Raw genomic sequence first — 14,431 nt, forward strand, 5'->3', positions numbered from 1 at the left:
CATAAGGGTTATATCATCTTACTCCTTGAAGCCAGAGGTCCCCTGCATGTTCGGCGGTCGGTAGTTGCTTCGGAGACACCAATCCTCGTTCACAAACTTTGTTTTGGCGACGCAACCGAGAGTCAAAAGCCTGTTCCCAGCCTATGGAGAATATGCAATTGCCATGTAAGCCTTGATGCTACTGGAGCCAAACAGCACGGTTCATAAGATGGTCTTCTGTTAAGAGCTATAGCCTGTCTATTATCTGAAATCATTCGGGGACTTAGGAGGCAGGCCTGAAGGTCGGCTGAGCATGCTCACTTTACACTCATGAATCTGCACATTGTGGTCATTGATCCACGATGCGATCCATAAACTGAAAGACAAAGGAAAGGAATGATCGTCAACTCCTAATTAGGATTCGTCCAAAGTTACAATCAGCTTCTGGCCGGAGACCTCCTTATTTTTCAACATCTCAACGCCTTCCAGGATACCCTCAAACTTCCCATCCAATTCCTTCAGTGGATGAGGTCTCAGATTCCCTTGATCCAGCAACTTTTGCAGGTCTTTGTACCAGCGGATGCCAAACGCTCTAAGTTCCGGGTCCTCGTCTCTCTCGTAGCCGTAGTCCAATTCCAGACGATGACCCAAAATGGCCATCCCCATGACAAAGAATAATTTAACGGCCCTCCGTTCCAGAGCGTAGTCTGGGTACATCTCGAGGCAGGCATAACGTCCCCCTGCTCGTCCCATCGCTTCGTAGCACAGAGCAACACTTTTAAGGTCCGTAAAAGGGTCGATGATGTAGGACAGCGTGTCGCGAGTGTACGATTTGATCTTCTTGCCACAGTCCGGATCGTTGTAATCAAAGACTTCCTCTGCGCCGTACTTCTTGGCCAAGTTGAAGTTCCTCGGCGAACAGGTGGCAATGGGGATGTGTCCTATCCTATTTGGATTTTAGATCGTTAGTATCAGGGGTACCCTGACAAGCGACACCAAAATGGGAGACTCTGCCCCGCTCGGAGACGAACTCACAGGCGAAGGAGCTGCAACGCCATTGTTCCGACCGACGAGCTGGCCCCATGAACCAGCACCATGCGGGTCTTTTCGGCTGGTTGCATGGGGGTTCCCGGCAACATCAAACCCTTGTAAATTGCCATCCCCAGTGTGCTGAGCCCCGTCGTGCTGAGACCAACAGCCTGTCGGAATGACATGTTGGGTGGGAGCATGAGCGTAAACTCGGACTCGGATACGGTGTACTGAGTGAACGTCCCGGACTCTGGCCGACTCGGATTGGATCCGTGGACAGCTCCGCACACCCTGTCGCCGACTTTGAAGGCCGTAACGTCGGATCCCAATCCAACGACGATTCCAGCAAAATCGCATCCGTCAACTGCGCCAGGGCAAGGGAATCGTTCGTACATTTTGTGGTCGCATGGGTTGATGGCCACAGCCTTCACCTTCACCAAGAGCTCGTTGGGTCTAGGCTGCGGCATGGGCACATTCTCATCGATCCGTAAGCAACCATCGTCGCCTTGAACGACAGCAGTTCGCTTGGTAGGGATATGCATCGTGAATTGAAGCGTGAATAATGGAAGGAAATTGGAGAGCAACGTTTGTGTCGCTGGGTGTTCGGTCGCTCATCTTCGGGACCTGGTTATATGCTATCCAGTGAACCATTGTGTTCGGAGGTCAGTTTTATCTTTCGGACATCGAAAACTCAATTGGGATGGACCAGGCTCAAGAGGGGACTCTAGCTGGAGTAGATAGCCATAAAGTATGCCTGCAAAATCCCCCACACGCTCTATTCCACCGCTTCACAGTATCCATCCGAGCTCGCAGCATTGACTCACCCATTCACGCCAAAATTACTCCGCTTTACAGCTCTTCTGTATCTTTTCGAATAGCCATCTCGAAAAAGTCATGATTGCTGCCAACATTCTCTTGGCTTCACTGCTTGTTTCCCCTGCTCGGGGCAGCAAAGTGTGGCTGGAACCATGGCCTCTGCATTGGAAAAGTCCTAACCTCGCTGGTCTTGCCGTACAAGAACAGCAGGTGCCTTTAACCGACAACATCGAGGCATCAGGTTGTCAGATCAGCAATTTGACAGCCTACGACATGGCCAAAGGCAGGAAGCTGGTCGATTTCGCTATGGGTGCCACCGAGAACATAGAAATGCCAAAGATTCGTCCACTCAACTCAACCGCTGGTGAGCAGTGGGCCTTTGATGGCGTCTCTGAAGATGGCATGCAGTCGTTCATCTTCGGCTTCTACCGCGACCCGAACTACTCGATCCTAGGCGCTGGCAATTTTCGCCTGTCGCTCGAGTTTGGGTTTTCTGACGGCACCCGGTTTTCCGAGCTCTACTACGCCGAGCGAACTGTCATGGAAACCTGTCCACAAGGTGTCAGGGGGGTGTGGTACAGTGAGAAGGAAGGATACCAGTTTTCTTTCCTCGTGAACTCAGACATGAGCGAGGCTATCATCACTCTTCACTCAGACACGGTAAAAGGAACGATCATCACGAAATCCAAGTCATTGCCTATTGCTGCCGACGGCCACGTCTGGCCAAATGAGAACGCGACGACGGAACCCGTTCGCCACTTGCACTGGTCGCAACCCATTCCTGCCGGCACGTTGGACTTCGATGTCGAGATCAAAGGCAAGAGGGTGACTTGGAGCGGCATTGGTGGTCATGAGAGGTTCTGGTCTGCTTTCAGCTGGTTTACATGCTTGAGGAACCTGCAAGGTGTGCGAGCAATGCTCGGGCCGTACGTTCTCAGCTTCTTCCGCTTTGAGTCAAACCTGGACCAGGGTCACGTCCACCAATCTGCGGCCCTGTTCAGAGATGGTGTCCCCGTCTTTCGTTCGACATCTCCAACCCCGTCCGACACGGAAGACTACGTCCTTGCCAGCAAGACGTATGGCGGCGCGGTTACGGGCACTCTCAAGGACAAGGTTACAGGCTTTCAGCTTGAGCTTGTCTCCCCGAGCAATAGACGCCACTACACTTTCTTCGTGGAGCATGCAAACCTGGCGTTTGAGTACATTCTTGGCGAGGGTGTTGGTGGCAGTGGCTTCTCAGGAAAGGCAAGGGGTGGGCATGTTGGAATGGATCAGTACGAGGGTGTCTCGATGAGCGAGGCATTGACATTTCCCAAGAACTCGCCGCTCTTCCAGAGTAACTATGTCGAGTAGACACGCGTTTTCCAAAGTTGACTTAACTTCTAAGATGGATATCTTACCACCAAAAGAATAGGTGGAGTTATTTACGTTCTATCATTAGGTTTGCGCTAAGAGGGCACGAGGAGACATGGTGATTGAGCAACAGTTTGAGAGCCACCAACTGAATACAGTCCTCCACAAATTTCCTCTACTATTTCGTTGTAGAGCGTTTCTCTTGGTTTGTGTCATTTATTAACGGAGGTGTAAACAGTCTACGCAAGACAACACCTTCGAAGAAATCTCAATGTACCGCCTATTATAATTCAAATGATCTCAAAGTTGGCACGCTTGCACGTCAATCCGGGGGTTGGGATGACCCATTCCACATAGGTTTCCCTCTAGGGACAGCAGAAAGTGCCTCTTAGCAGTGAAAAGGTACCGTGTGACTTTTGAATCAGAACCCAGTCGGACCCGTCCCCTGCAAGTTTTCGGAGCTATGTCGAAGGTTTGGGCATCGGGAACTAAGATAAGGAAGTAGCATCCCCGACTCCGAACGTGGGCACCTCGGGACATCGTAAAAGTATACTCTCCATCATAGCTCCCTCACTTCATTGCTGCGGCATCCCAAATTTGCATTATCTTTACTAGGAGAGGCTGCTACACATTACGACCTGCTTTGTCCAACAACCACAGTGGACCGTGGCAAGCCAATCTCCGCTTGTACTGGTGAAAATACCCATGCGGCACTTATTTTCATCTCTTAAGCTAATGCAAAAGATTTAGGCTACTCTACCCGTAAACCAGAAACTATCATCACGACTACTTAAAACTTTGCAAAAATGCACAAACTATTCCCAAGTAGCACGTTTTTCGACTTCGAGACGGTTCGAATTCTCGGCACTACCGTCTATGGCGGTGCGGAAACGGCCGAAGTTCTTGAGGCAGTCGGCGAAATCAAAGCCAACGATCCTATATCGTGGGAAAAGGCGTGGGCTAAGCAGGCGGCACGAGCCGAGGTTTTAGCCAAAGAGGCCTGCGCGCACGGCGACAAAGATGCCGCCAGAAGGGCATATCTGCGAGCTGCCAATTACACCCGTGCCAGCGGCTACATGTTCGTTTCTTCCCCGCCTGCCGATGGCGACACGGCCATGATACAGCATCCGTGTGCGCTGTCTGTGTCGGAGCGGATGGGCAGTCTCTTTCGCAAGGCCATTGATCTTATGGACTGCCCGGTACAATTGCTTTCTATCCCCTACGAGGGCCATCAACTGCCAGGATATCTCTATCTGCCGCCTGAGAGCTGCCGCATCCCTGGCCGAAAAATCCCCATCTTGGTGAACTTTGGAGGAGCAGATTCGTGCCAGGAAGAGCTGTTTTTTATGTACCCTTCCTCTGGTTACCGGCAAGGATACGCCGTTCTCACGTTTGATGGGCCTGGCCAGGGTGTCATGCTCCGTCGCCACGGCCTCGTTATGCGACCAAATTGGGAGATTGTTTCGGAGCGAGTCATCGATCATCTTGTCGACTTTTCCGCCAAGAATCCCAATCTTGAACTCGACGTCGATAGCATTGCTGTCGCTGGTGCGTCCATGGGAGGCTACTATGCGCTTCGTGCTGCTGCTGATCCCAGGGTCAAAGCTTGCGTCTCGATCGTAAGTTCAATTCAAGGATCAGAACTTCATGACCCCTGTGCTAACACGGTTCTTTTTTCTAATCAGGACCCATTTTTTGACATGTGGGACTTTGGCACCGCCCACGTCTCTCGCTTGTTCCTGTCGGCCTGGATGAATGGATGGATGAGCCGGGACGTCATAGACAAGTTGATGAATACTCTGAAGACGTTCTCATTTCAGCTCAAGTGGGAGATCTCTGTCGCTGGAACCTTTTTTGGGCTCTCGTCGCCTTCAGACATCCTGCTCCATATGAAGAAGTTTTCGCTGGCTGGTTCACAACAGAAGGATAGTGTCGACTATCTCACGCGCGTGGTCTGTCCTGTTCTCGTATCTGGTAGCGGTAACTCGCTGTACTTGGACGTGGACGAGCACACCAAGCGATGTTATGACGGCTTGGTCAATGTTCCTCTCGAGAACAAGGAAATGTGGGTGCCGGCCAGTCCGGGGCAGGGGAGTCTCCAGGCAAAGATGGGAGCCGTAGCCTTGTGTGGCCAAAGAAGTTTGCAGTTTCTTGATCGTGCGCTTGGTATCGATAGACCGCCGGTGTTCTTGTAGCATATGCTCCTCATATGACAACATATCTCCGAGGAAACCTTTTTGTTGCGGATCAGTCATTCCCCCGTGTTCCTAAGGTAACCTAGGGATAAAGGCTCGTGTTTACTATAAGCGGAAAGATTATGCTCAGGAAACATTGTATCCTCGTGGTTTGCCCAGTTCAAACACAGAGAGAATTCAATACGATCTAATGAGAGAAGTCAGAATATTCATCTCTGTCGCAAAAGCCATGAATATTGCTTAAAGCACGTCTATTTGTCGCTTCCTGTGAAAGAATTCAACATCACTAAGCTTGTGGTAACCTTAGAACACGGTCGGCGAGGTATCTCACTCAGACAAGCTATCACAACTTTAACTCAAAGTACAACGCAAACCACCCACGGCACGTTGTGTAAAGGTCATTCAGAAGTCTATTCTAAGCGCTAGCACATGCTTATAACATGCGCAAGTGCCAGGTTGAAAACTCGAACGACTGATTATACACATGCGAGATAGTCTATACCTCACTATTGGAAGATGTCTGGCCCGGCTTTTCCTCTTTCAGACCAAATTCATCTGTTGTTTGTTCGGTGCGACACTCCAGGTCTTTCTCTATCAAAGACGCAATAACGCCAAGACCCGCGATCGCGATGAGCACCTGCCAGACGCGCTGTAGGCTCACCTCGTATAGGCCGATGATTTCGTTCTGCACCGCATCAGGGAAGGAACGGACAAAATCTCGCGACGCCTGTTGGTAAGCCTGGCCAAGGCCCAAGCTTGCCCTCGCATTGCTTTCCAGGCCGGAGGACGAAAGTAGCTCGTCAAATCGACTGTTGAAGATGGCAGCTGGGATCGTGATGGCAAAGACGGTGGATATACTTCTGATGAAGGCGAATGCGCTGGTGCTGGCCGCGTTGAGCGAGTCTGGCAACGCCGCTTGAACCGCGGTCAAGATGGAGGCGTTGGGAAGGCCGACGCTGATACCCGTGATAATCCCCGTGATTGCGATTACAGCGAGGTGTGTGTTACGGTTGAGCAAGGTGAAAACGCCCATCATGATCGTCATCAGTGCAAAGCTGCCGATATGTACCATACGGAATTTGCCCATATTTGTGACTAGAGCACCACCGACAGCAGCAGATATGCAGAACAATATGGAGAACGGTAGGAGCAGAATTCCAGATCTTTCGGGATACACCAGAAGCGTTGACTGGAAATAGAGCGGGAGGAAGTAAAGGGCGCCGTATGATACCAGGATCTGCACGGCTTCGGCCACATAGGCGGCCACAGACGTTCTATTCCGGAACAGTGATATCGGCAAAGCTGGATGAGGACACCAAGGCGATGCCTCAAAGCCGATAAACAAGCCGTGGCCGATGACACCCAGCACCAGTGTAATTATGATGACCGGATGGGACCACGCGTACTTTGATCCGCCGCCGTACGTAAGACCGTATAGAAGTGACGTGACAGATGCGCACAGAAGAAGGAGACCGACAACGTCAATGCTTTTGAGCTTTTCCAATGGTGTTGAGTCCTCGTCGCTGCGGTGCTTGAGGTTCAGGGAAAAGAAGAGGAGGGCCAGGCAGACTCCGCAAATTGGCAAGTTCAGATAGAAGACCCATCGCCAAGATGTCCGTTGGACGATGATCCCACCGAGGAAGGGTCCCAGCACGGAGCCGATGACGATGAAGAGGAAGAGGAGTCCCATGAATTGTCCACGCTCCCTCAGCGGTAGGAGGTCGCAAAGGATGATCTCCACGAGAGTGTTGATGCCAGCGGCGCCAAGTCCTTGTACCGCTCGCCCGCCGATTAGTGTCGCCGCGTTGTTGGCGGCACCACAGACAGCCGATCCTGCGGCGAAGATGACCACGGAAGCCAACATTGGCCACCGTCTGCCCCAAATGTCTGCTAGTTGACCGTAGAGAGGTTGAACAGCCGCACTGGAAACACGCGTTGGTAAGCGTCAAGACCGCGTAGTACAGTTATCCATGCTAGACCATTTTTTGTTTGCTTGACGCTTCCATATCAACACCACATGACTTACCTGGTGAGAAAGTAAACGTTCACAACCCAGATGTAGTCCCTTTCGGCATCTACAGCGCGCGAAATCGCTGGGAGAGCCGTAGACATGATGCCGCCTTCCATGGAGCTTAGGAGAGCTGTGACGGACAAGCTGGCGAAGATGGCCCAAAAGGCCCATCCACGACCACCGGATTTGGGTGCATTTTCGTCGGGCGTCGGATCGGCTGTCGCGTCTGCCTGTGTTTTGTCGTTGAGTGTTACAGGGCTATCTGGATTAGATTCAACTCGATTTGGAGATCGATCTCCCAACTTGATGCCATCCTCGGGTCGAGACATTTTGTTGATGTGGACTGGTTGAACAGGAAGGGAATACTAGGTACGGAAGAGAAACGTGTCGATAGAAGGAACACAATGAACGTAGGACTTATCGATTTACTCCATTTATGGACTAGCTGAGATACGCTTCCGCGGCAGAGTCTTGACTCGACATTCCTTTACATGGCCCCCAAAGTTGTCGTTGCGACTCAATGTGCCGGAGGGGCACTCACGACAATCTACGAGTTCCTTGTCTATCGCAAAGATATTCAACGTATTAAGATGGGACGAAATCGGTGCGATCGACAATAAACCAGCGAATTCCCACCGATTGGAAAGCCTAAAGTCGAAGGAGAGGTTCGTGTCTATGCACTTTGGGTGGGTGCCACTGACAGGAGTGGTAATTCTAGTCCGAATGCATCATGCAGGTCTGGAAGCCAAATGCTGCCTGGTTTATAATACGGTTACATGAGCGACTCGCGCCAAGAGTCGGCGAATTTCGCCATTGGGAGGACAACACGGTCGGAGCCCTCCGATGGTGCAACGTAGGCCGGGCCATCAAACATAACGGGAAAGCCAAATTTTGACTTCCGCAACAACGCAGGGCAGATAACTTTCCGGACCTGAGAAAACGCTCCCGCAGTTGCACCCATCTAGATTGAAACGGAAGAGATACTGGGAACCCAGGGAGAATAATGAGGCTATCAACGGAAGTCTTTTTGTCAGCAAGTGAAGTTTACAAATGCTGAGAGATCTGGAAATTTCGATCGTCAAAGTACCTGCATGAAAGGCGTGGCATCTCCTACCCGGCCCGTTGCAAAAATAAAGTAAAAAGTTCTTGCCAGGAAATTTTCGTTGCTTTAGTTGAATGAGACTTATTGCTTGGGAGCTGTCTTGTAGGCGGTGGTACAATGATGCTGAGCATGCGTTTCTAAATGGACATTGTCACCAGTCTGAAAAGCTGTAGGAAACGAAAGTTCGATTGCTTTATTCATGTAGAAACGTTGTAGCTTGGATGCGACTACAGTTCCGCCCTTTCAAGACTCGGAATTGTTTTGTTTTCTATATGCTTTCTTTGTGCTCCACGGTTCTAGCGAAATAGCTAGCCACTCCATCACTACCTAAACTACGATACTTATTTGTTTGCAGTGTAAGTCATCTAAACGAGTACTTCCATGTCTCGTTGCTTCATCAAAATAGTCTTCGTGGGGTCAGGGACATTCTAACGCCAGATTTCGGTTAGATCTCCTTGGTCATTCTCATAAACAGCAATGGGTCCACTTGCCTGATCACCAAATACAAGGCTGGGATATCTCTCGTTCACGCCGTCAGGTAACTTGATGTCGTAGGTGCGTAGAAGATTTGCCATCACCGTCTTGATCTCGTTAACGGCGAAAACGCGCCCTGGACAAGCGTGCTTGCCGAAGCTGAAGCTGAGGTGCGTGGGTCCAACGTAAGCAGCCTGTAGCTGGTTCAGTTGGGCTGGGTTGTCATCTCTGCGGAGCTTGTAGAAGCGCAGAGCATCGAATACGTCGGGATTCGGGAAGATCTCTGGGTCTTGGTTGATGCCGACGCTTGGGACCTCTACGAACATGCCCTCCGGAATTACCTGGCCATTCGAGAGTTCGAACGGTTTTAAGACCTTGCGGACGTAGGCACCTATGTTTAGAAGAATTGGTCAGCCGTCTGGACACAGCAGTTCGTAATCCATGGAATCGGTCACATACTCGCACTCAAGGGAGTAACTCTCATAACCTCCCTCAGAAAGCTATCCATCTTCTTCATATTCTGGAGTGCTGCGGTTGTGAATTGGCCATTGGATTCATCCAGGACCTGCTCAACCTCTTCCAGAAGCATGGGAGCTAGTTCAGGCTTCGCCGCCAACCAGTACACTGCGTTCGTAGCCGTCATCGTCGTAGTATGAATGGCCGCGAAACTAGCACCAATCTGCGCCAGCGCCAGATCTCGGGTGCTCAGCTCCCCCACTCGGGTCTGCGAATCGAGCATCCACTGGAGCATGTCATTGTGCTTCAGTGAGCTCTCCTTTGCCGCCTGCTGCCGGGCAGTGACGATGGGTTGGAAGACCGCATCGGCCTCAGCGAGCCGCTTGTGCAGCGCCCTCGTCATGGGGAGCCAGGGGGCAATGAGAGGCCGCAGGAAGGTTGGTATCATAGCAATGCCGTACACGGCTTTCATGAGGTGTTGAGTGAAGTCGATCGACGTGCTGAGGTACGCCTCATTGTCGCAAAGCTCTGGGCCAACGAAAACGTGCCCAGATGCAATTGCGATAATACGCAGAAGTTTCGCGTTGATGGCAACCTCGCTCCAACTGGATGTTGGCGCCAGTTCGCGTTGCAACGTCTTGGCAATTGTCTTGGCAACGGCAGGGTTCAGATCGTCTATTATGGAGATGAGTCAACTCGCCAGTTATTGCACTAGACCAGGGTTCACCAACTTAGCGCGGGGGTCAAGTTGGCTCTTGATACGTGTACGAACACGGGTAGTTCGAAGCCAACGGTCGTGTATTTGGATTGGATGAACTTTCTCGGTCAGTACTTGGCAGTGAAAGGCAGGGTGAGCGCGGTTCCACAAACCTCTTCAACCGCCTTTTGGGCACTGATGACATCGTCGGGCGCTTTACTCAACTCTGGCAGATACTTGGGAGGAACCAGGATTGAATCTCTGGCTTGGAGGATAAATCAGCTACAGAGTATCTAATTATGGTGGTCATCCATCTTACTCTTGGCTGTCGTGATCAGAGAGATGCTGTCTTTGTGCTGTGGAAGACGTCAGGCATATCCGGGCACGTAATGTTTTCAGGGCACCACTGACGTTGCGATAAGCATCAAGGAACATCTGAGTCGCGTTGCCCTGCATGAAGTGCTTTCTGCGGGCCCATCGCGAACCCCTTCCCACGATGGGGACGTTGGCAAGTGGATTCGGCTTGAACCAGCTGTGCGAAAACAACAGAAACGCGACGAAGACAACACCTGCTAGGGTAGAAGCCCAGTAGCTATGTGGCTCAGAGCCAGCAGGCGAGTAAGAGTCAGATACGTTGGCCATGTTGAAGTAATCAGCTCTAATGTTTGGTGTTGCGTAATCTGTGAGCGGAATGACTAGATACTGTCAGGTATGCAAGGCGTGGGGACAAGGGACATATACGGCGTATGAGGGATGCCGGCGCTTGTGCAATTTGGACTTATATACTCTCGATCCAGTTCTCTAGAAACCATTTCACGAGAAGAATAGTTCCTCCGTGTTTTTTGCTTGAACACTGGTGCCTTCGGAGTTCGGTGCTGGTTGCACAGGACTCTAGGTTCCTACCTAAATCAGCCATCCCTACCACAGACCTTCTGTCACCAATCCCTGTCTGTACTGGCAGCATCAGCCATACCACCTTGGCCATCTTATGTGATCAGCTGAATGATGCAAATAATGTCATGTGACCACAGCCGCGATACTCTCGCGTTGGTGCAATGCAGCATAACCTTCTTCCTTTCTCCGAGATAGTACAGCCCTTGACACGTTACTCTCGTTGTCCCGACTTTCTCACTGTGAGTTGGCCGACCGACAAGCTGCCAATATTACAGGGAGTTGCAGCGTTGCTCCGGAGAGGCACTCAATGCAACCCTTTGGCCCTGCTCAAGTCTATTTCCTTTCGACGGCCTTACCACGGCGGAATATTAGGATAAGATACCTCAGAATATGGCCATCGGGGCATCGGACACGGGCAACACAATTGTTCCGGAAGGTTCTGGAAGGGCCAGGCCAGGCATGTCCTGTTGGTTTCGGCCTCCGACGCCGATACCGACGTCTCCACATCCGAATCCGAGTGTGGGGATGGTTCACCGAATCGTACGGCACCCAAGCGATCGGCACCTCTGATGAACCGCAGCATCGATCACCGACAACTCAGGAACACCATCAGTGCAGTTTTGTGGGGAAGGAGGGCAACCCCAAATGTTGCTCGAAGCGAGCTGTGAGAAAGAAACCAGCCCATTGGCCAGTAGCGTTGCGTTACACGGGTTCTGCATTTCCAGGTAGGGCGTACTGATGCAGAGTCAAGGCAAGACACCCTCCTATTTCACGTGTCAGAATCCGAGGTGGTGGCTGCGTTATAAGTGCTTACTTCTATTGACAGGGACGTCGCTTGGCTGTACGGGGAAGTCCGCGAGTGTATTCGTCCGAACAATGTACGCAACCTCACTTTGAGTCGTTAAGTGGTTAATGAACACAATGACTAGCTAGCTCAGTGAGATCCAAAGCAACATCAGAGAATCGAATGATATTCCCAGCTCCAGTTCTGATGCTTGAAAATGTATTTATCTCAAGAAGGCTATCTACATATCGCTGTAATCTAAGTCATGGCTCTGAATCTAGTCTACCTCTCTGACATGAAATCGTGTCTAACCACGCCCACCGCGTAAAGTATGCCGGATGCTCTTCACAATCCCGCGGACCAGTGACAGTCGCGCCGAGTTGGGCCCCTCCCCGCCGCCACCCCTGTTGGCGCCGTGCAGAAACGTGTGAAGCAGCGTCGGTGCGCTCGTCAGGTTGAGCACGCCATTCTGCTGCGCATCCGCCAGGGTGCAGCTCTCGCGCGATGCGGGGTCGATGCCCAGCACGGCCTCGATCCGTTGCAGCATCTGGCAACTGACGTGGATGAGCATCTCAATCTGCAGGTGCGGGTGGCAGTTGAGGCCGAACCCGCCAATGTTGATGTCCGGCAGGATCACCGGCCCCATCCCCTTGCCGGTATGCCGTTGGTTCGTGCTGCTGCTACTGTTGTTGCTGCTTTCGGGCGTACATTGATGCCGTTGGTACTTTTGCGTCAGGAGGGCGTTGTGGATGGCTGCGAAGACGGCCTCGTAGCCGCGAAAGAGCCACATATAGCAGCTGATGATGGTGAAGGTCGTGGGCATGCTGAAGAAGCCGCTATGTTGGGGAGAGAGCAGCATAGGGACCGCTGTCGATGCTTGACTACGGGTATGAGGTGCCCCCGGACTCTTGAGCAGATCATCCATCCCGTCTCCGGCACCATCTTCATCCTCCGGGCGCCTGTGAGGTATGGGGAGAGACTCGTGTGTATTCGCCGTCCCGTCGTTTGAGAACACATCCATCTCCTCTGGCGAGTCAACATAGGAGTACTCCGAACTGGGAGACGAGCAGTCGCTTTGCTTGTCTTGCCGTGGCGGGGTCTGCAGTCCCTTGAGACGCTCCAAGGTGTCTAAAAAGACCTGGGAGCTTTCCAGAAGCACGCCCACCATGTTCTTCCCCGTCTGGGACTCTTCCTCATGAGCTTCGGCGGCGGCACGGGTCTTCCCGCCCGGCGAGTAAGCGAGCAGATCCTCGAGCTCGACGGCGTGATCTTCTGTGAGGCTGAAACATCTTAGGAGCAGCGACGTCAGCTCGGTGAGCCGCTGCAGACACTCGTCCTTGGTCTCACACCGGTCACTCGTAATATTAGTTGTTGATCCTCCTGTCGTCGCTTTCGGGTTCTCTTTTGATTCGACGACAGGCGCGCTGATGCTCTTCTCCGGGACGGCGGTAGTGGCGGTGGTGGTGTTAGTCAAGTCGCTTAGATCTTGGCCAAAGATGTTGGTCAGGGCAGGATCACACTCCGGCCAATGGCTCAACGAGGAAAGGTCGTGATCGCTGATACCAAAGGGGATGTTGCTGTTGCGGCCCCCGGGGTTTGACTTCACGCCTGCATCGACGCCCGCAAAGACCATGCCGGGGAAGCCTCCACTAATCGCGGACAGGTCCGCACCGGATGGGTCCGCACCGGATGGGTCCGCGGCCATGGTGCGATGGAAGCTGTCCTGCCGTCGTGATGACCCATGGCTCGGCCTGCCGTGCTGCTGCTGCTGCTGCTGTTGCTGACTGCCGACTGCTGTAAGTGCTGCTCGCCCTTCTCCTGTGCACTGTGACATCGGGGTGTTGCGGTAGGACGATCGCGTGCTGGCATCCTGGTACATGTGGCCGCCGCCCGGTCCGGGGGGGAGGGCATCGTCGGTGGGCCGCTGATAGACAATAGGGGGCGACACCGAACCCATGGACCCTCGTCGCTCGTAGCCACTGGTCCGTATCGACACCTGTCGCGTGCGAACCGTGTGCAGGCACTCTGCGCCGGCCTTGACGCACCTCTCGCAGGCCGGCAAGCCTCCCCCGGCACCCTCGTTGAGGAAGTCGCAGCCGGGCGGCCTCACGCATCGCAGCTTGTGGGCGCGGCAGCGGTCGCAGGCGCTCCGTCTCGACCCGCTGCTGCTGTGGGAGCCGTTATCGTGTTGGATGACGCTGCTGCGGCGAGCTGCGGGAACGCCATTGGTGGTGATGCTCTTGCCAAGCGATGCAAAGTTTGGGTCCATGAGATGTCTCCTTATCTCTTCCGGGCAGAAGAGGCTTGTTTCTTGTTCTCGAAGGGTTCAGAGATGCATCGGGGGGCTGATATTTCTAGCTAAAAAAGGCCGAGGACTGAAGTTTATAGGAAAATCACACGCAACAGACGCGTGCCTGTTGAAGCTTCAACGAAACTCAAAGATGATGCGACTCGTCGCACTGCTGGTCTTGTTGTTGCAGCCAGAAGGAGGCATGTCTAAAGTAGGATGAGATATGGAGCCAAACCGGGGGGCTGGAAGCTTCAATCTGGCAGCGAGTGCGGGCGCTTAATGAACCAGAGAGAGTTGGAGAGTGAGTTGGGGGAAGCAGTAGGCAAAGTTTAAGGCTTGCCGACAGGAAAA

General features: G+C 52.6%; 6 protein-coding genes across 6 annotated transcripts; 2 read left to right on the plus strand and 4 right to left on the minus strand.

Moving 5' to 3' along the window:
• Window positions 1–393: 393 nt before the first annotated feature.
• On the minus strand, window positions 394–1,550 carry ccsC-4 (Trans-enoyl reductase ccsC; the record flags this gene model as incomplete). Its single annotated transcript, XM_032023910.1, has 2 exons — window positions 394–925; window positions 1,015–1,550. The coding sequence occupies 2 exons, from the start codon at window positions 1,548–1,550 to the stop codon at window positions 394–396; spliced, it is 1,068 nt and encodes a 355-aa protein (XP_031879273.1).
• A 352-nt stretch (window positions 1,551–1,902) lies between these two features.
• Window positions 1,903–3,177, plus strand: ccsF-2 (Diels-Alderase ccsF; the record flags this gene model as incomplete). The annotated part of the gene is made up of 1 exon (XM_032023911.1): window positions 1,903–3,177. The coding sequence occupies one exon, from the start codon at window positions 1,903–1,905 to the stop codon at window positions 3,175–3,177; it is 1,275 nt and encodes a 424-aa protein (XP_031879386.1).
• An 806-nt stretch (window positions 3,178–3,983) lies between these two features.
• On the plus strand, window positions 3,984–5,372 carry ccsE-1 (Hydrolyase ccsE; the record flags this gene model as incomplete). Its single annotated transcript, XM_032023912.1, has 2 exons — window positions 3,984–4,796; window positions 4,863–5,372. The coding sequence occupies 2 exons, from the start codon at window positions 3,984–3,986 to the stop codon at window positions 5,370–5,372; spliced, it is 1,323 nt and encodes a 440-aa protein (XP_031879269.1).
• Window positions 5,373–5,868: 496 nt separating this feature from the next.
• Window positions 5,869–7,712, minus strand: FUS6-8 (Efflux pump FUS6; the record flags this gene model as incomplete). Its single annotated transcript, XM_032023913.1, has 2 exons — window positions 5,869–7,294; window positions 7,399–7,712. 2 exons carry the CDS (start codon window positions 7,710–7,712, stop codon window positions 5,869–5,871), a joined length of 1,740 nt encoding a protein of 579 aa, XP_031879278.1.
• A 1,201-nt stretch (window positions 7,713–8,913) lies between these two features.
• On the minus strand, window positions 8,914–10,754 carry ATR2-4 (Cytochrome P450 monooxygenase ATR2; the record flags this gene model as incomplete). Its single annotated transcript, XM_066150885.1, has 6 exons — window positions 8,914–9,350; window positions 9,419–10,090; window positions 10,147–10,231; window positions 10,286–10,377; window positions 10,432–10,468; window positions 10,524–10,754. The coding sequence occupies 6 exons, from the start codon at window positions 10,752–10,754 to the stop codon at window positions 8,914–8,916; spliced, it is 1,554 nt and encodes a 517-aa protein (XP_066009949.1).
• Window positions 10,755–12,097: 1,343 nt separating this feature from the next.
• ccsR-1 (Cytochalasin cluster regulator ccsR) lies at window positions 12,098–14,059 on the minus strand (the record flags this gene model as incomplete). The annotated part of the gene is made up of 1 exon (XM_032023915.1): window positions 12,098–14,059. The coding sequence occupies one exon, from the start codon at window positions 14,057–14,059 to the stop codon at window positions 12,098–12,100; it is 1,962 nt and encodes a 653-aa protein (XP_031879399.1).
• Between the last annotated feature and the right edge of the window lie 372 nt (window positions 14,060–14,431).

This window comes from Colletotrichum fructicola (genome assembly GCF_000319635.2).
Source record: "Colletotrichum fructicola Nara gc5 chromosome Unknown KSG_Nara_v1_contig01, whole genome shotgun sequence".
In the NCBI taxonomy this organism is placed as follows: Eukaryota; Fungi; Ascomycota; class Sordariomycetes; order Glomerellales; family Glomerellaceae; genus Colletotrichum; species Colletotrichum fructicola.